This window comes from Lynx rufus, unplaced genomic scaffold (genome assembly GCF_022079265.1).
Source record: "Lynx rufus isolate CCGP_SWC_20201006 ecotype Redwood Valley unplaced genomic scaffold, mLynRuf1.p SCAF_3, whole genome shotgun sequence".
Taxonomy (NCBI): domain Eukaryota; kingdom Metazoa; phylum Chordata; class Mammalia; order Carnivora; family Felidae; genus Lynx; species Lynx rufus.
In genome coordinates this window covers 984,638-1,004,025 of record NW_025814845.1, presented here as the reverse complement: position 1 = coordinate 1,004,025, position 19,388 = coordinate 984,638, and the positions used below count along the sequence as shown (strand labels likewise).

Genomic DNA, 19,388 nt, shown 5'->3' with positions numbered 1-19,388 from the left:
CCTCGGGATTGGGGCATTGAAATTATGGAATTTCTCAGGTAAGGAAAGGCTTTTTAAAAGACAGCTTCTTGTGAGACGTTCGGGGCACCGAGCCATCCCTGCTGTGTGTTTCTCTGGGCCTATTTTAGTTAGTGCCATGTAAAACCGACTGTTAACCCAATTTTGCTCTCAGGACGGACTTGGAAGCTGAAAAATGATGAGGTCGATACAAAATACAGCCCCATTCCCAATATTGTAGGCCTTTTAAAGATGGCCACGAGCGGAGAATCGCATTTCACGAGGGAGGAGAGTCGCTGCGATGGAAGGCGCTCTGCCGGCCCTTCCCATCATCGTGTGTGTTAAGATGGGAGAAAGGCTTTGGCTTCCCGCATCTTCTGCTTCACGCCTCTGCAGGACATGATGAGCCTGGCGTGATGGCGCTTCAGGGATTCCAGACGCTGCCTGAGCAGTTCTGCCTCGTCCACTTTCTCTTCCAGGTCGCAAAGGAGTGGCTCCTTGCCCAGAAGCCCACACTTCTGGTTCAACTTGATGTTGTCAATCCTCAGGCCGTCCCGGGCTTTCTTAGTCTTGGTCAAGATGTCCCTCCTTAGGGCTACCTGAGCCTCAATCTCCAAAAGCTGTGACTTCTTGCATGCATTTTGTAAATCCACGAAGTGTAGCTTTTCCTTCACGTGGGTTACGATTTGCACGTTGTGGGTCACCTTGTTGCGCAGTTTTAAAAGTTCCTCATTTCGCTCCTCGACTTTTTCATTGAAGGTCTGGTTCTCAATCTTGAGCTGTTCGAAATCGATGAGGAGCAGACCCTCCGTCAGGTCCTCCTGGGCCCTCATCCGGGTCTCGAGATGCACCAAGCTCTGCTTCAGCTGCACGTTCTCTAGCCTCACGGCGCTCATCTCCTTCTCCTTCTTATCCTCCAGCGCCTGGATCTGCTCCACCTGCCGCAGGGCGGCCTGGCGACCGCCCCTCATCCAGGAGCCGCCCATGGCCTGCACCATCACCTGCTTCTTGAGCGCCTGGAAGGCTCGCCATTCCTTCTCCACCCTGGCGAGCTCCTCCGTGCCCTCCCGCTTCAGCTGCTCCAGCTCCTGGTGATACCAGCCCAGGTCGTCTGCCCGCTGCTTCCTCAGCTCCTCCAGCATGGCCAGATAGCGCAGGTACGCTTGCTCTTTCCCCGGGGCCTCGGGCTCCGTGCCCTTGTCGGGCACCTGGGCTGCATCCGGGCCCTTCTTCTTGCGCAGCGCCTCGGAGATCTTGTGCTGCAGGTAAATGTTGTAGCGCTGGTAGTGGCCGCGCTCCGCCACCAGCGACCGGTACTGTTGCAGGAGCTCAGCGCGCAGCTGCTGCTCCTGCAGCCTCTGCACCTCTTCGGTCCATTCACCGTCCTCATCGTCGAGGCTCTCCTCCTCATCTTTCAGCTTTACCTGGCTTCTCCGCGGGCTTCTTAGCAGGCCCAGCTCCTCCATTTCCTCGCTCTCCGCCCCCTGCCTCTCCTCCCCCTCGGCCTCCCGAGCTGACACAGCCTCTTCCCGGCCGGTGGTGGACAGAGGCAGAGAGACCTGAGACGGGGCTTCCTTCCTCCTGCGCTGGACCGCCGCTGCCGCCACCTTCTCTCTTTCCTTCTCCTCCTCGTTCTCCTCCTCCTCGTCCACCTCCCTGTCCCCCTCCTCCTCCGTCTCTGCCTCCGCCTGCTCCTCCGGTTCCGCGAGCCCGTCTTCAGGCCCCGGCTGGGCTGTCTCCTCAGGCCCGGCCTCAGCCGGCTCCGGGGGCTCGGGTTCCGGCTCGGGCTCGAGCTCGGCCGGCCACTCCGGCTCTCCGGGCTCCGCCTCGCCCCCAGCCTCGGTGGCCGCCGGCCCTTCCCGGGGCTCGGCGGGCTCATCCTCGGCGGCGCCTCCTGCCGAAGCCTCTACGGTCCCCTGCTCCGGTTGCGACTCCGGCTCCGGCTCCGGCTCCGTTGGTTCGGCCGGGGACTGGAGGCCTGAGATGGCCTTGACTCCGGACAGCTTCGAGGACAGGCTCGCCACATCTCCGTCTTCCGCCTCGGGGTCCCCAGGGTGCTCGGAGAGGCCGTCCATCCTTCTCCAGCTCCGCAGGCACTACCGATCCCGGACGCCGGCTGTTGGGTTTCCAGGGGCAACCAGGGGCGCGCGCGGTGGGCCCGGCGATTGGCCAAGAGTAAGGCAGATGCCCGGCCCCCCTCTCCCCGCCTCCGGAGACAGCGAGCCAATGGGAGGCCGCGGACGGACGACGGGCGGCCTTGATTGGAAGGGGGTGCAGGCTCGCGCCGCGCGGCCTTCCCGCCCATTTCCCGGCGCCGGGCCTGGGGCGGGGCGGCCTGGAGGCACCGCGGGGAGCGGGCGGCCGGCGCGAGCGGCGCGCAGGCGCAGCGCGGCGTGCCGGGCCCCCGCGAGGTGGCGCGCGCGGGGCGCCTGCGCGGTGCAGCCGGCGGCGGCGGTGGAGGCGGCGGCGGCGGAGGCGGCGGCGGCCGGGCCGGGCGCGAGGGCGCCTGCGTGCTGAGGCGGGACGCGGCCCGGCTGGCCGGCTCCGGCGGCGCCTGGGCGGGGCGGCGCGGTGGCGGCGGGCGCGGGCGGCGGTTGCTCGAGCGCGGCGGCGGGCGCGGGCGGCGGCGCGCTGACGGCGGCGGGCGGCGGGCGGGGGAAGATGGCGGAGCTCGGTAAGAAGTACTGCGTGTACTGCCTGGCCGAGGTGAGCCCGCTGCGCTTCCGCTGCACCGAGTGCCAGGACATCGAGCTGTGCCCCGAGTGCTTCTCTGCCGGCGCCGAGATCGGCCACCACCGCCGCTACCACGGCTATCAGCTGGTGGACGGCGGGCGCTTCACGCTGTGGGGGCCCGAGGCCGAGGGCGGCTGGACCAGCCGCGAGGAGCAGCTGCTGCTGGATGCCATCGAGCAGTTCGGCTTCGGAAACTGGGTGAGCGGCCGGCACGACGCGCACCTGCTCGCTCCGTGCCCGCGCCGGCGGGGAGGCGGGCGCAGAGAGGTGCAGCAACCTGCCCAAGGGCACACAGCCAGGAAGTAGCAAGGTGGGGGTTCGGACCGTGGCTTTCCTGACCTCAGGAGTACTTCCATAGGTGTTGGCCGAAGCCAGACACTGTGGGCAAGACCCGCGCCTGACCCGAGTCGAGTTGCCGGACGGGGACAGGTCGGCGGACTTGACAGAGCAGTAGGAGCGCGGACTGGCGAAGGACTCGGTTCTGCCCCAGGGAACGGTGGTGGTGGTGGTGGTGGTGGTGGTGGTGGTGGTGGAGGCCAGACAGGCTTCACGCCCGCCCTCCGCCTTCTCAGGCGTCCGTGCACTTGCTTTGTACACGGCCCCGCTGGCTTTGTGCGGTTGTCGGGGCGTGTGCCCTGTGTCCCCCGGCAGGGACTCGTGGCTCCCTGGGTCCCCACCAGGCCCGGGACACCCTAGGACGAGTGCTGGGTGAGTTCCGAACAAAGGAGCTTGGGCCGGGAGTGGGGTGTGGAGGCCGAGCTGAGAGGCCAAGGCGAGATCGGGGCTCGTGTAGGCCAGCGGGGTAGTGTGCTAGGCCCCTGGGGGGTGGGGGGAGAGGGGCTGCTCTTCTCTGGACAGTCTCTGAGGAGCTCTCCCCCTTGGGGCCGGGCAGCTTTCATCCGCGTCCACCTGCAGGCGCGATGAGAAGTAGGGAGAGGAGCCACGACCCCAGCTCCTTAATCTTTCCAGACCCTTCCACACGAGGCCCCCCTTCCTTCCCCGAACCGGTATTTCATCTTGCTGCTGCTTCTCTGGCAATACTACCCCCTCCTGGGCTCCCTGTGGAAGACTTTTCCACACTTCTCCCCTCATTCCCAAACCTGGCCTGCTTTCCTTTCCATGAAGTGAGCCAGCCTCCGGGGACTAATACCCATTCTGCAGCCTGGGAATCCTTCCTCTTCTCTCAACTCCCAGACACGCACCGCTCCACGAATCCTCACCTAAGCGCCAGCATGGCGATGGCCATCCTCTGAAAGCCTCATTTTGTCTTGAAACGCGTTGCTGTGCATTGAGCGTCTGCTCTGAGCGCACTGCACAGTGCTGAAGGACTCTGCAGGAAAGAAAGGCCTGGTCTCTGGCTTCAAGCAGCCTTCAGTCGTTTGAGCCAGGGCCTCTTCCCTAAGTCCCAGCCTTCGATGGTGAGCCGTTACCGGGCGTCCTCCCTGCTCATCGCTCTGACATCTTGACCCTACATGACCCAGACCTGCCCCCACCTCACTGAGTTTCGCAGACTGCAGACTCAGAGCCCTCTGTCCTCGGGTCCTTCTTACAGGCCCAGTTGGGCAGCAGCTGTATCTCCAGCGTATTTCCAGAACCTAACCACTGCTCACAACCTTCGTCCAGGCTGGTGTTTCTCTCTTGCCTTGACCACCTCTGGGGCCTCCTTAGCTGGTCTTCCTGCTTCAGTCTTGTGCCCTCCAGCCCATTCTGTGCACCATGATCAGAGTGATCTTTGCGGACATGTCCCAACACATCGGCGTTCGGCGGCTTCCAGGTCTACCTAGAGTAAATCTCATGGCCTCCGGAGACCTCAGCTGCTACCCCCCTTGATCACTTTTTCCCTCTTCTGCTTAGAGTGCTCTTCCTCCCGATCACGGCTCGTCACTGGCCTTTCTGCTTCCACATCAGAGCCTCGGAGAGGCTTCCCTCTCCGTTCTCACCGCACTTCTCTCTGCAGTCGTTGCCAAAAATAGCTAAGGTGGCCCCAGCGCTTTGCTGAGTGCCACGCAGTGTGCTGAGCAGTTTGTTTCCCGTGAAATCTTCCCAGCAGCCCTGGGCAGCGCGTTTTGGACTGAATAGCTACACGTCAGAGTCTGTACTCCCAGCTGCCCTGCTCCCTGGTCCACGCTGCCTTCCCTGCAGCACCGTGGGGGAACACATGAGGACTAAACTGTCTGTAGTATTTTGGGGGGAGCGTGGGGCTGGAAGGGGGCCCTCTCCAAAGCACTACTCTTGAAACGAACGTGCACAGGAATCACCTGGGGAGCTTGTTGGACTGTGGATTCCTCCTCAAAGCAGCCAGCAGTCTCAGCTCTTAGAAGAGACAAAGCCGGAGGAGGAGGGGCTCGGGCCTGGGTGCCGAGGGGGCTTCTCCCTGCCGAACCCGCGGTGGGTTCAGGGGGAGGCCAGAGATTCTGCCTGCTGACCACGCCTGGAGTGCTGCCAGACTGCGGGCTCTCGTGTCCCTCTAGCTGTGCTCTCTCGGGCCACCTGCTCTACCCGCTAGACTTCATTGTGCTTCATCTGAGGCTCTTCTGCAGTTCTGCGTCGTGGGGTTTCCTTCCGAGCACACGTCCAGGTACGTGCACATAAGCGATGCGTCCCACGTGTGCCGTATTGAGCATGTGCCCGTTCTGAGTGAGGCTCTTGGCACGCGTACCCCGTCACGTGCTTTTCACAACAGCTCCGGGAGTGGGTTTTTAGTTTACAGGCGAGGAACAGCGACTTGGAGAATTTAAAATACTTGTCCAGGATGCTTTGGCTTTTGTCACCCGTAGAGTCAGGGCTCGGGTGCGGGCCTGGCTGATTCCGAAGTGTGGGCCTTAACCTCTCGTGTAAGAGCATTAAATACTGTGGGTCAGAGGCTGGGAGCTTACTGGTGCAGCTAAAGGTGTGGCCGGCCTGGAAGGGCTTTTCAGAGAGGCAGAGTCTTGACCTGGTTCAGTGGGAGGTCAGTGTATGGGACGGGCAGCGGGGAGATGGCCAGGGGACCAGGGGAGCACAGGGTTCACGGCTGGGGTGCCGTGTGGAGAGAGGCGGCACACGAATCCCTGGCAGTGATGTAGAGGAAGGTGAGCCTGTTCGCTCTAATTTTTCAGATGTCACATGTGACCTGTTACCTCCAGATGGCATTGCTCTGTGTGGGATTCCTGGCGGGGGGGAGGGGGGTGAAGTCAGGCGCTGTTTGCTCCCATTTGCCCGAGGGCTGAAGCGCAGACTCACAGGGCTGGTGTGGCTGAGGGACGCTCACGGTGAGCCCGGGAGGGTTTGCGGACGAACTGTGTAGCTGCGCTCTGACACTGTGTGCCCGTGTCTTTGAGGAGGGTGGGGAGATGCCTGTGAATATGACACCAGGGAAGGGTTGACAGGTGGACAGTGAGCCCGAGTCACATCACAAGGGTGTCGAGAGCCTGGAAGCAGCCGGTTTTGTGGTGGGTGCTGCTCATGTTCAGGGCTGAGAGATACAGATCTTGCTGGAAACCGCTGTGGGTGAAGGAACGTGGCAGAGCCGGAATTTGACCCAGGTCCTCTGACTCCATGCCCAGAACCATCTGTCTCTGGTTTCCTGAGTGCATGCAGAGTTCCCTGAGGAGTCCCAGATTCCCAGGGCCCACCCCCCCCCCCCAGACCTCCTGAATTGGCATCCGTAAGGGTCTGGAAATATGTGTTTATAGAAAGACCCCCATGGAGTTCGGATGCGGTCCACGCAGCCATGTTTGGGAACCGTGGGAACGTTCACCTTCTCACCAAGGCGGAAGGCCTTCTGCGTTGTGGGTTAGGACGGGTAGGCCCTGACAGTGGGGTTCTTAATCAAGGGGAGGGAGGGGGAGGGAAGAGCCCAGCTGGAGAAGCCAGCCAGAAGTAAGAGATTTATGCAGGGCAGTGGTTTTCAAACTGCAGTGTGACTCAGAACACCCTGGGCAGGGGTGGGGGTGGGGGGACGCGTGTTAAAACACAAACCTTGCCCCCTCCTGCCTTGGTTCTGGGTTTAGAGTCATAGGTCTGGGGCCTTGGGGTCTGGTGTGAGAATTCACATTTCTACCAACTTCATGGGCGATGCTGGTGGTGCTGGGGCTGGTTCGGGGACCCTACCCTTAAGAACCTTTGATGTAGAGAGAGTAAGACCCCCCTTTTTTTTATTGTGGTACAATACAAATAACATTTATCATTTTAACCATTTTTAAAAAAATTTTTTTAGCATTTTATTTATTTTTGAGACAGAGAGAGAGCATGAACAGGGGAGGGTCAGAGAAAGAGGGAGACACAGAATCCGAAACAGGCTCCAGGCTCTGAGCTTGTCAGCACAGAGCCCGACGCGGGGCTCGAACCCACGGACCGCGAGATCATGACCTGAGCCGAAGTCGGATGCTTAACCGACTGAGCCACCCAGGCGCCCCAACCATTTTTTTAAAGTAAGCTCTACACCCAGTGTGGGGCTTGTGCTCACGACCCTGGGATCCGGAGTCACACGCTGTACTGACGGAGCCCACCAGGCGCCTCTGTTTTAGCCATTAAAAAAAATTTTTTTTTTTAACATGTATTCATTTTTGAGAACAGAGAGAGACAGAGTGCGAGCCGGGGAGGGAAAGAGAGACAGAGGGAGACACAGAATCCGAAGCAGGCTCCAGGCTCTGAGCTGTCAGCACGGAGCCCGATGCGGGGCCGTGAACTCACGAACCGCGAGATCATGACCTGAGATGAAGTCGGACACTTAACTGAGCCACCAGGCGCCTCTGTTTTAGCCATTTTTAAGTGTCCGATTCAGTGACATTAGTTACGTTCACACTGTCGGACAGCCATCCCCACCAACCACCTCCAGAACTTTCTCATCGTCCCAGACAGAAACTGTACCTGTTTACACAACAGCGCCGTGCTTGCCCCGCCCCCCAGCCCCGGGCGCCCACCTCCTGCCTTCCATCTGGGAATTTGGCTCCTCTTGGGACCTCACATAAGAGGAATTCCCCATTTGGCTTTTTGTGACTAGTTTATTTCACTTAGCTTAACACCCTCAAGGTTCATTCACGTAGCGTGTCTCAAAGTCCTTCCTGTTTAAGGCCGAGTAACATTCTGCTGTGCGTCCGTCCCACTGTCCACCCGACCGTCCGTCCGGCGCGGATGCCCGGGCTGCTCCCACCTGTGCTCTTGGGAGTTGGCCGCGGTGGGCACGGGTTGCACACGTGTCGGAGTCCGCGCCCGCCCTTCTTTCAGGTAAACGCCTCGCGGTGGAATGACTGGGTCACCTGTTTCCTGTTTTGAGGCCCCGTCGTGCTGTGACACACTTGGTGAGGCCCTCACAGGTGTATTTGACCCGAAAGGCTCTCGTCCCCTCGAGGGCCAGTCACAGCTGTGTGAGTTCTCTGAATTTAGAGAGGAGGCTGGGGAACCTGGAACCGAGGATTGCAGAACGTTCCCACGTAAGCGGATTCAGGGGCCAAGGGAAATGGGGTCCCTGGAACAGCTGGTGACCTGTAAGGACCGACGACAAGCCGGTGTTAGTCGTCGGCCTCTGATGTGGGAGGTGGCACCGACCACCAGTGTGTCTGCGGGGGAGGCGGGGGCTGCACGGGGACGGCCCGGGCTTGGTGGCCGAGCAGCGGGTGCCCCGTCCTCCCAGCCCCTGAGAGGCGGGTGGCTCTTCTCTAACCTCTGCGGGTGGCTGGAGGCCGGACCGGGCGGGATGCAGCTGGGAGACGAGGCCCGGGTGTTAGGCCGGTGACCGGTCAGGCGACACTGGCTCGGGAGGGACCGTGTCCCGCTGTGCTGGGCTCACAGACTTGGCTGAGCGAGCTGCCAGGCAGGAGAGCGGGAGGCCGGCCACGGGGCTCTGGGTCTCGTCCCCCCTTTTCCTCGGGGCCGGAGCCAGAGCGGTCCCTCCTTGCCCGTTAGGACACAGACATCCCTCAGCTCTCTGTTCTTCGCTGGCCCTGTGCAGGCCTCTTCTCCCTTCTGCCGTCCCGAGCTGCTCCTGGGGTCTCTGCTTGCAGGGCGGTCCAGGGACCCGTGGGTTCGTGTGCTGGGCCTTCTGGCTGCTTCTGTCTCTTTGAAGCTTCTTGCCTTGAAGAAGAAGGAAGCTCCGCCTCTGAGTCTGGCTCCCGAGCACTTGGGGAGGCAAGCCAGCCCCGGCCTCTGCCTGGTGCCTCCAGGGCAGGTGCTGCTGGTTGAGGAGGGGTGTGCCCTGAGGGCGGGGGGAGGAGGGCTCCTGCCCGGGGAGGTGCTCTGGGAAGCTACAGGTAGCAGAGCCGGCCTGTACACGAAGAAGGCACGTACCCCAGACATTGCGGGGTGGGGGGGGCGCTGAGCTGGAGACGGTGTCGTTCTAGGAGCGCGGAAGCCCCGCGGTCTGGCCCCGCTCTGCCTTTTTAAAGGATCGGGAGGCATTTGACTGCACAGCTCTCCCGGCGGTGCGCACCGTGTCATTGCCCCGCCAGATGCCCCGGATGACAGTGGTGACAGGGACGTGTGCTCTGGAGCGAGACTGCCAGCTCCGGAAGCCCCGGGGGGAGCTGCAGCCGAGGTTTGAGCTGCTCGTCTGTGCAGTGGGGCTGACGGGGGATGCATCCAGGTGACCCGTGCAGACGCACACACCTGTTCATTGTGACGATGGTTTACTTTATCCTTACAAAACCCTGTGAGAGGAGGGACGACAGATGAGGAAGCAGAAGTTGGGAGGGTGAGGATCACAATCCACGAGCGGCCCAGCCAGAACCCACACCTAGCTCGGGGGGTTACCGCGGGCTCCCTGGAGGAGGGGACCTGGGTGTGGGGCGAGAACAAGCTGCGTGAGCGACAACAGCCAGCCCCCGGCTAGGGCCGTGCGTCACCTGCTCCCCCCAGCAGCACGACGCAGGTGGTGGTGGTGGTGCTTCCCTAATTCAGATGAGGAAACGGAGGCACTGGGAGCTTAAGTCATTTGTCCAAGTGCTCAGTCTGTGAGGGTGGAGCCAGTACTGAGAAAGGGCTTCCCAGCAGGGGTCCCAGGGCACCTGTGGCCTGTGGGGTCTGACTGGGGCGAGCGCGGATCTGAGCGGCCCTTTGGAAGCACATGTGTCTTCCGGCCCACCTGACAGATTCGTGCCGCCCAGACCCCCAGACTTGGTGGACTAGTTATGTTGAAAAGAAAAAAGTTCTGAAGGCTGAGTTGCTAACTTCAAGTTTGCCGGGTGAGGATATTTAAAAAAGGAAAAGGTCCAATTAATAATCTGTTACCATTTTGCAAAAAAAAAGATTATCTTAGTACTGCCCAATAAGAACAACGTAATCTGGCAATGAAGGGCTGTCCTTTAAGTGGAAACGTTTAGCTTTATGGGAGACCCTTACATCATCTCTGTGTTTTATTTAATTTTATTACCTAAAAATATTTTTTTAATGTTTATTTTTAAGAGACAGAGTGTGAGTGGGGGAGGGGCAGAGAGAGAGGGAGACACAGAATCCGAAGCTGGCTCCAGGCTCCGAGCTCTCTGCGCAGAACCCGACGCAGGGCTTGAACCCGTGAACCAGGAAGATCATGACCTGAGCCGAAGCCAGACGCTTAACCAACTGAGCCACCCAGGCACCCCTTTAATTTTATTAATTTTATTTATTTTAAAGTTTATTATTTTGAGAGAGAGGACACAAGTGGGGGAGGGGCAGAGAGAGAGGGAGAGAGAGAATCCCAAGCAGGCTCATGCCCAGCACAGAGCCCCACATGGGGCTCCATCTCACGACTGTGAGATCACGACCTGAACCAAAATCACTTGACTGACTGAGCCACCCAAGCACCCCTTGTCCCTGTGTTTTAAAATTTTCCCCTTCGGGCTCTGTGCTGGCAGCTCGGAGCTTGGAGCCTGTTTCGGATTCTGTCTCCCTCTCTCTCTGCTCCTCCCCTGCTCGTGCTCTGTCTCTCTCTCAAAAATAAATAAATAAACATTAAAAAAATTTTTAAAAATTTTCCCCTTGATCACGGGCCAGTGCAGTCTGAGAGGCAGTGGACTCCGCTGATAGGAGGCTGATAGGAGCCTCTAAAGGTTTGTCAGGCAGGAGTGACCCCGCTGGGTTTGCTTTTGTCTGGAGGATGTGCCTGGCAGACAGGCCTAGCTGAGGAAGTGTTTGGGCGGCTGCAGGTGTGTGCAGGCCACAGAACAGAGGAGAGAGACCCTGAGCGGCTCCGCTGGCGGGAGCCGGCCCACACACATCGCCCACGGTTTCTCTGGACTGTTCTCTCCTTCCTGTCCCTGCTCAGGTGCTGGAGGCTAGCTCCAGTGAGCCATGAAAGGGCCGGAAGGAGACCAGACCGCCCAGAGAACCCAGTGGAGTCATGACTCACTGGGGTGCTTACTTCCTGTCCTGGAGGGGAGGCGTCCTAGTGGGAGTCCAGTGACCTTGGAGAGTAGACTTTAGAGCCCCGGTCAGTGTCCTGGAGGCGTGTTTTCCTTGATTTTTCAAAGGACTTTAAGGAAGTAGCGGACCTCTCTCTCCTTACCTTTTTCCAAAAGTGGTGTCTTTGTTTTTAGTGAACATAAAGAAACCAAACTGGGATTGTGTTACTATAGACTGTGGGGTGCTGACCCACATGGTCCTTGTGTTGGAGAACACCAGCTGCAGGGTACATTTATGTGGTTTCATTGAGTTGAACTTGAGTTGAACTTGCCTGTCCAGATCTATTCCCCCAAACCCACTTTGTTGCTTCTGCCTGCCCATCCACCTGCGTGTCTGCCTGTCCATCTGTCCGTCATCCATATTAAGCAGAAACTTTGGTCTTGAACACGTGAGGGAAAGAACTGCCCTGGCACCGCTCTGCTGCTGTCACCTGTGGCTCTGTAGTGAGGTGACAGGACACTTTGTCCCTCACGAGAGGGAGGCGGGTCTTGCGTGACTGCTGACACATGAAGATTAAACATTGAGGGGGTGGCGGGCAGGATGCCAGGAGAAGGTGGGGTGCTGTGTCTCTTGTCGTGTTTAATCCTCTTTTAAAATATATTCCGTAATGGGACGCCTGGGTGGCGCAGTCAGTTAAGCGTCCGACTTCAGCCAGGTCACGATCTCGCGGTCCGTGAGTTCGAGCCCCGTGTCGGGCTCTGGGCTGATGGCTCGGAGCCTGGAGCCTGTTTCCGATTCTGTGTCTCCCTCTCTCTCTGCCCCTCCCCCGTTCACGCTCTGTCTCTCTCTGTCCCAAAAATAAATAAACGTTGAAAAAAAAAATTAAAAAAAAAAAAATTCCGTATGTAATTCAGCTCCACGGAACCTGTCTGTCGTCTGTGGATTCTTGGTAGAGCCAAAGCTGTGTCTTCACTCTCGTTTAGACTGTCCCATTGTCATCTTAGTCTCTATTTCAAAGTCTTTGAAAATTCAGGTTTTGTGTGTTCTCCTGGGCCTTCGTCAATGATCATTAAACTAAGGTAGCGGCCCCCGGGGGCGATTCTCTTCCAGTGGTAGCCGATGGCCAGCCTCATTCGTGGCAGGTCTTTTAGCTGTCATTGGGCAACGGGTAAGGTTGATCAGTCAGGGGGTCCTGGGCCCCTGGTGACAAGACGCTGGCCCCTCTAATTTGTGGCTTCGTAAATACTCATGACCTGGGTCCATGTGAGAGTCCGAATCCCCCTCTGTCACGCGAAGAGGGGCCAGATGTCCGGAGCGTCGGCACAGCTGGCTGACCTGCCTGGCCAGGTGAGGAGCCCAGGCTGTGGCGTGAAGCAGGAGACACCTCGTGTTCCGAGCCGCGGTCACTGGTCAGCCTGCATCCATGTGTCCCTAGGAGGGTGCGTGTTTGTAGAGCGTGACATTGCTGTTGTCGCCTGCCTGTGAATGTAGAGCAACGCTGCATCTGTCCGTGGCGGGGGGGGGGGGGGGGGGGCGGCGGTTCACATAACGGTAGAGTCCTCTCTTAAGTACTGTTTTCTTTTTTTAACATTTGGATGTAAATCTTAGAATTCTTTAACAGGGAATTAGGAGGCAGAATTTACTTTAAAAAAAAAAAAAGTTATTTATTTTGAGAGGGAGCACATGTGCCGTGGGGGAGGGGCAGAGAGGGAGAAAGGATCCCAAGGAGACCCTGCACTGTCAGCACAGAGCCCGACTCGGAGCTCGGTCCCATGAACCGTGAGATCATGACCTGAGCCGAAATCAAGAGTTAGATGCTTCGTTAACCAAGCCACCCAGGTGCCCCTTAACTTTATGTTTTGTTTTTTTTTTTTAATTTTTTTTTTTAACCTTTATTTATTTTTGAGACAGAGAGAGACAGAGCATGAACGGGGGAGGGTCAGAGAGAGGGAGACACAGAATCCGAAACAGGCTCCAGGCTCTGAGCGGTCAGCACAGAGCCCGACGCGGGGCTCGAACTCACAGGCTGAGAGATCATGACCTGAGCCGAAGTCGGACACTCAACCGACTGAGCCACCCAGGCGCCCCTTTAACTTTATGTTTTAAATTAAATAACTTTTATTTTAGATTCATTCAGAGAAGTGAAAAAATAGTACACAAAGTTCCCATATACATCCGTCCCATAAACCTCCCAAAATGTTAGCATCTTGCATGCGTACGGTGTAGTTCCAGAAAGAAGGACGTTTGCATCGATGCAGAACCGTTCTCTCACCGTGGACCGGCCAGGGGCCCACCCAGGAGCCCCCAGTGATGTCTCGCTGACGTGTCTCCTCCAGTCCGGATGGCTCTTCCTCCGTCTCTTGTGACTGTGACACGTTCGGGGAGTGCTGGCTGGTATTTTGTTCAGCTGTAATTCGGGTTTGGCTGCTGTGCTGTGGTGCCAGGTCCTGGGCCCACAGCCATGCGCAGAGTGGGACAGAGTCACTCTTCTGACACTTCCTCCCATTGGGGGATTGCTCCTTACAATTTAAAATTGGACAGTGTGTTCATACAGCTGAAAACAGTTAAGCTGTAAACAGGTGTGTGGTGGAGCGGCTCCTTCCCAGCTCAGCCCTGCTGCCCCGGGTGGCCGAGTGTCCTGTCGTGTCCTGATGTAGCCCCAGCAAATAGCGTCTTGTCTTCCAGCTCCTTTGCACAAAAGTAGCAGCGTGTACACACGCTCCCGTGATGCGTTTGCACTTGCCTTGCGTGTGTGAGGGGACCGTTGCTGGGCGAGGGCGGTCCCGTGTGTCCCTGCTCCGACCCAGTGCTCCAAGGCTTCCCTGCGGTTTCTGTTCTCTGCTCTCGTTCCCAGAGTGTCAAAGGTGATCGGAAGAACCTCTAAACAAATAAATAAAAATACCTTGGTTTGGTCAGATATGATTCGATGTGACTCCTCAGAACCCTTCTGTTTTTCAGGATTTAAATTTCATCCTGGATGTGGTGCTCTGAGCATCCAATGGTTTTTGAAAGGCAGATTGCCGAGGTTCGGGGTGAGCAGACGTTCTCTGGGAGGGCGGCTCGGCTTCTGCACGCTCACAGCCGCTGTCTCTACAGGTCTCCTTACCCGGCCAGGGAGGGAGCCGAGGCCTGGGCCCGACTTCGTAACCGCGCGAGCCCCGATTTGCAGCCCGGCCCCTCTGAGCCTCCGGTGAAGGGGCACCCCAGTCCCTCCCCCAGGAGGCTCCCCGGACACTCGACTCTGAATTGGTAGGGGTCGCGGCCACTGCGGTGAGGGGTGGGGGAGCCGACGGGCGAGGCTTGGCCATGCCTCGGGCTGCCCGGCCAGGCCACTGGGGGCTCAGGCTGGGCACACGTGGGCATTTCCGCCCTCCGGATCTTCCCGAAAGGGATGGTGTCGGGGACGGTGTTCTTCCGGCACGGCTCGCCAGGGTAGAAGGACACCCACCGGCCTGTGCTGGCCACCCCCTCAGTCTCGCAGAGCCAGCTCCTGCACCGGAAGCCTCTGCCCGGACTCTGTCCACGGTGCCCGCAGCACCTGTGGAGGCGAGGGGCTGACCCCTATCTCCCTTACTGGTAAGAACCCGAGGCCCAGAGATGGGAAGTGACCAGCAGATGCTGGGGATGATTGTGACTTGGTTTGTTTTTGGGGGTTTTTTTTGGGGGGGGGGGAGCCAGATGCTTCCTGGGAAATATAATGAACAGATTTGATGCAAATGATAATGTTTTAGAGAAGTTAATCATGTCCACAGTCCATCTCCTTAAGACCAGAATCTGGTTTTGCTTTAATTTTCCCTTTCTTGGCAAGAGGCCTCTGCCATTAGGCCCCAGCATCGCCCCTGTCCCCGGGCTGTGGAGCCCTGCACTGGGCACTCGGTACCCAGTGGGAAGAGTGCCCCGTGTGCCTGAGGTGTGGGCCGGATGTGGGGTGGGAGCGTGGCCCTCCCACAGCGCCCCATTTGTCACCAGTCAGCCCCAGTGGGTTGGCTGCTTTCTTGGATTCCAGTTTGGCCTTTGGGGGTGCAGAGACCACCCCAGTCTTGCAGGGGTGAGTGTCACTGGGGCGCAGAGCAGCTGATGTGGGGCCCTGGCGGCCGCCAGAGCCGAGAGAGCAGAGTGCAGGGTGAGTGGGGGCTGGAGGCAGGGGCCGAGTGGCTGCCGGTGAATGAGTGCGCATTTCGGGCAGCTACTTTGTGAAGTGGCTTTAGCGGTTGACTAAGGAAGAGGCCTCTTGGCAGAAGGAAAAGATTGGGGGAGCTGTATAATTTCCTCTCGTTAATAACCCTGTGTTCACGGGTCACCTTCTGTGGGAGTGAGTGCTCGCAGCACCGGGCGGATTTTAACTACCCAACTGTGGACGCCGTCACCAGTGATGGTCCCCACCCCTTTGAAAGGCATTTACCTGGTCCTCTGCACCGCCACCTAGGAAAGGGACAGGCTGCCACCTCCCTACCCCCCGGGGGCCCTGGAGGCGGGCAGTGCCGTGGAACAGGGTCCCTCCTGTGGTCGGGAGCCCTGGGCGGGCAGCTCTGGTCGCACTGGGAAGAGGCAGGGCATCTCAGGAGCTCTGTGGCCACTGCCCATCTGTGTCCTGTTCCGCTCACAGAGGGGGGACAGTCTGCTGGCCCCGAGAGTGCAGGGTTTGCAGTGGGCTCTGCTGGTCCTTTGCAAGGACCCAGGAGAGCAAAGTCTGGACCTGAGATGGGGGTTCCGGTGTCAGCGTGCAGCCGACTCCAGCAGTGAGCCCCGGCAAGCTGTGCCTGCCCGGGTCATCCCTGCCCGTATAGTCCCTGACGGCTCCTTCTAGTGCCCACATCCCTGCCGTGGGCCCAGCTTACAAGGAGGAGCCATCGAATGCCTTTGGGGGTGGGGGAGGTGTGGACAGGAAGCGGTCCAGGCACACCTTTGTGAAAATGTTCAGCGAACCGTGCAAGCCCCGAGCCCGACACTCCGACTTTGGGAATAACTTGTGACCTCTGTCTTGTAGGAAGATATGGCCGCTCACGTTGGAGCTTCCCGCACCCCCCAGGAGGTGATGGAGCATTACGTAAGCATGTACATCCACGGAAACCTGGGGAAAGCCTGCATCCCTGACACCATCCCCAACCGGGTGACCGACCACACGTGCCCCAGCGGAGGGCCCCTCTCTCCCAGCCTCACCACCCCCTTGCCTCCCCTAGACATCTCGGTGGCCGAGCAGCAGCAGCTGGGCTACATGCCGCTGCGCGACGACTACGAGATCGAGTACGACCAGGACGCCGAGACGCTCATCAGCGGGCTCTCGGTCAACTACGACGACGAGGACGTGGAGATCGAGCTGAAGCGCGCGCACGTGGACATGTACGTGCGCAAGCTCAGGGAGAGGCAGCGGCGCAAGAACATCGCCCGCGACTACAACCTGGTGCCCGCCTTCCTGGGCAAGGACAAGAAGGACAAGGAGCGGCCGGCCAAGCGCAAGATCACCAAGGAGGAGAAGGAGCTGCGGCTGAAGCTGCGGCCGCTCTACCAGTTCATGTCGTGCAAGGAGTTCGACGACCTGTTCGAGAACATGCACAAGGAGAAGATGCTGCGGGCCAAGATCCGCGAGCTGCAGCGCTACCGGCGCAACGGCATCACGAAGATGGAAGAGTCGGCCGAGTACGAGGCGGCGCGGCACAAGCGTGAGAAGCGGAAGGAGAACAAGAGCGCGGCGGGCGCCCGGCGGGGCAGGGAGGACGGCAAGGACGGCGAGTTTGCGGCCATCGAGAACCTGCCCGGCTTCGAGCTCCTGTCCGACCGCGAGAAGGTGCTCTGCAGCTCCCTGAACCTGAGCCCCGCGCGCTACGTGACCGTGAAGACGATCATCATCAAAGACCACCTGCAGAAGCGACAGGGGATTCCCTCCAAAAGTCGCCTGCCTAGCTATTTGGACAAAGTGCTAAAGAAAAGGATTTTAAATTTCCTCACGGAAAGTGGTTGGATCTCCAGGGACGCCTCCTGAAGCGGCAGCGTGGAGAGTCGGGGCGCGGCTCCGGGAGCCAGGAGGGCCAGGGGTGAGGGTGGGGGAAGGAAACGCTTTTCCCCCCACCCGTTGTTGCTCTTTTTTAAGCAAATTGAGTTCCTTTCTTTTAGGCTATAAATTCTTTTCGTGGTCCTCTGAAAGAAGCAATAGTAACGATTTTACGTCGGATCATGGGGGACGCCGATACAGGTCTATTTTAACGTAGTCCTAAGGTGATACCTTAAGGTGACGATTGGCCTTTATGTTCAGTCTGGGGTTATGAGATTGGGTAATTTCCTTTTGCGTCTTCCCTTTGGTACGCAACTCGTGCTGTGGGTAAGAGGAGCGACTTTCCGCTCGCCAGCTGCCAGCTTTACCCTGTGACATGACCTGTGGCTGGTGCTGGGGGCGCCCTTGGAGGTGGGGGGGGGGTATGGCCACCCACGCGGACACCCCAGCACAGCCCCAGCACACGGCACTTTAGGTGGGGGCCAGGGTGGGGCAGGTGGGAAGTGAGGCCGGAGAAGCACGGGAAGTTTCCACATAAGCTTTAGAGGAAGACTCTGGGGTTGAACAGGGTCCAGATGCGCTTCTCCTTGACTGTCGGCAGCGTGGGGTTCCAGCTTGTAGTTCCCAAGTCGGGAAACCGCCCCTTGCCCCGTTTCCGCTCACTTTGGGCAGGCACGGGAGCCCTGGGCAGGCTCCCTTGTGTGCGGAAGGGGCCAGGGGGGAGCTTGGGTGCGGGAGGGTTAGCATGGGTGCCGGGATTGAGCCAGCTCAGGGGGCTGCTGCTTGCTGCTCTAATGCTTGCGACGCGTCTTACTCGGAAGAACTCGTTTTAGAAGGTTTACGCCTCTGAGTTCTGGAGTACACTTTCTCCAGGATTTTCATCGCGGTCGCAGTTACCTTTTTCCGCTGAAACTGACCTTGACTGTGCTAGCTTGGCTTAAGCATCTTCGGGTGGTGGCCGGCGCTCTGCAGACCAGCCGGCTGGACTGGGCTGCTCACACAGCAGGGTCTGGCGGAGCAGGAAGGAGTCTGGAGGGCGAGGCCCTGCCTTGCTCCTCTGGGTCCCGGTCTTGGACCGCTCGCCTCGACTTTTGCCCAGGGCCCTCATTCATGGATATACACGGTACCTTCCTTCTGGAACTTGAGTCATTGGTCTTCCTGCTGCTCAGGGTTGGTTCTCATGTCTTAAGACCCTGCTTTAGAGTCAGAGTGACCGCAGACCCCAGCACCCCATTCTTCCTGGAGCTCATCCTGCCTCTCCTGCCCCCATAGCTACCAAGAGACTTGACCTTCCAGAATGTTTGGGCTTGAAGTTAACATTAAAGTGACGTTATTTGAAAGACAAGAGAAAAAAAGACCCTCATCATTTCCAAGGACTTAATTACGGTGCCTTTTCCTTTCTTTTTACACCCTCCTGTCCCCCAGGGTAAATTTTTCAGCATTAAATAAAACATTTCAAATATACTGTATGTGGCTTTAGTTGTAAAGTACATTGCATGCTGGCAGAAAGCGCTCCGTTAGCTAAGCCCAGGACTTCTCTGTGGACAGAAGGGAAAAAACCAGTGAGCAGTAGTACTACTCACGAGGCCACCTCTGCATCGTCCCCCCACCGCCACCCCCCTGCCCGCAGGGTAACTATGGTTGGCAGAGGGCAGTGCCGTCTACCACGGAGCAGTGATGGAGACGGTGCTTAGTGTTGACGGGAGTCTTAGCCAGTGATTCTCACCTGAAGCTCCTGGACCAGCAGCATCTGTCCTGGGAACCTGCTGGAATTGCGGATCCTTGGGTCCCGCACAGCCCTGGAGATTTGGAAACTGTAGGGCTGGGGCCCTTAGAGCAGGTTTTTTTTGAGTCTTCCAAGTGCCTGGGATGCAAGCTGTTAGCTACTCTGCTGTTGGCATTCATCGGATGTTCTACATCCGGTTCCTGGTTTGGTGAGGTTGCCAGACTTAAGCTTAAGAAGCAAAAGATCCCTGTCAATGTGTGGCCTAGGCCAAGGGCTATCAAATGAAAAATGTTGTGCTTATGCAAGTTTTTAGTGTATGTATCTTTCGGAGAGTAAGAAGAATTTATTTAGGCTTGACTGTTTTAAAACACAGTGAATGCCTAACTTACGCTAAAGTCCTAACACAACAATGTGTTATGAGCAAAAGTGACTTTATCACGGGTTGCCTCTGACCCCATCAACTCCAGCTGTTACGGTCACGCTAGTCCTTACTGCTCCTGCTGGCTCAGAGTCCTTGAGTTTCCATATGTAATGCTCCTGAAAAATTAGCCCCCATAATCCCATGGAATTGGTTTTCAAAATTTAAACAGACTTTGAGCCAAGAAAGTTAGATAATCCAGTTATTCAAAAGAATGTTTTCCGGATGGC

General features: G+C 58.1%; 2 protein-coding genes across 2 annotated transcripts; one reads left to right on the top strand and one right to left on the bottom strand.

Moving 5' to 3' along the window:
- Nucleotides 1-338: 338 nt before the first annotated feature.
- On the bottom strand, nucleotides 339-2,072 carry CCDC96 (coiled-coil domain containing 96). Its single transcript, XM_047090409.1, has one exon. It carries the CDS (start codon nucleotides 2,070-2,072, stop codon nucleotides 339-341), a length of 1,734 nt encoding a protein of 577 aa, XP_046946365.1.
- A 568-nt stretch (nucleotides 2,073-2,640) lies between these two features.
- On the top strand, nucleotides 2,641-18,483 carry TADA2B (transcriptional adaptor 2B). The gene is made up of 2 exons (XM_047090710.1): nucleotides 2,641-2,928; nucleotides 16,013-18,483. Exons 1-2 carry the CDS (start codon nucleotides 2,659-2,661, stop codon nucleotides 17,003-17,005), a joined length of 1,263 nt encoding a protein of 420 aa, XP_046946666.1. The 5' UTR covers nucleotides 2,641-2,658; the 3' UTR covers nucleotides 17,006-18,483.
- The last annotated feature ends 905 nt before the right edge of the window (nucleotides 18,484-19,388 follow it).

Coding starts and splice junctions, on each gene's coding strand:
- CCDC96 (XM_047090409.1), bottom strand. CDS start 2,072: ATGGACGGCCTCTCCGAGCACCCTGGGGACCCCGAGGCGGAAGACGGA.
- TADA2B (XM_047090710.1), top strand. CDS start 2,659: ATGGCGGAGCTCGGTAAGAAGTACTGCGTGTACTGCCTGGCCGAGGTG. Junction 2,929..16,012: donor AGTTCGGCTTCGGAAACTGG/GTGAGCGGCCGG, acceptor TCTGTCTTGTAG/GAAGATATGGCCGCTCACGT.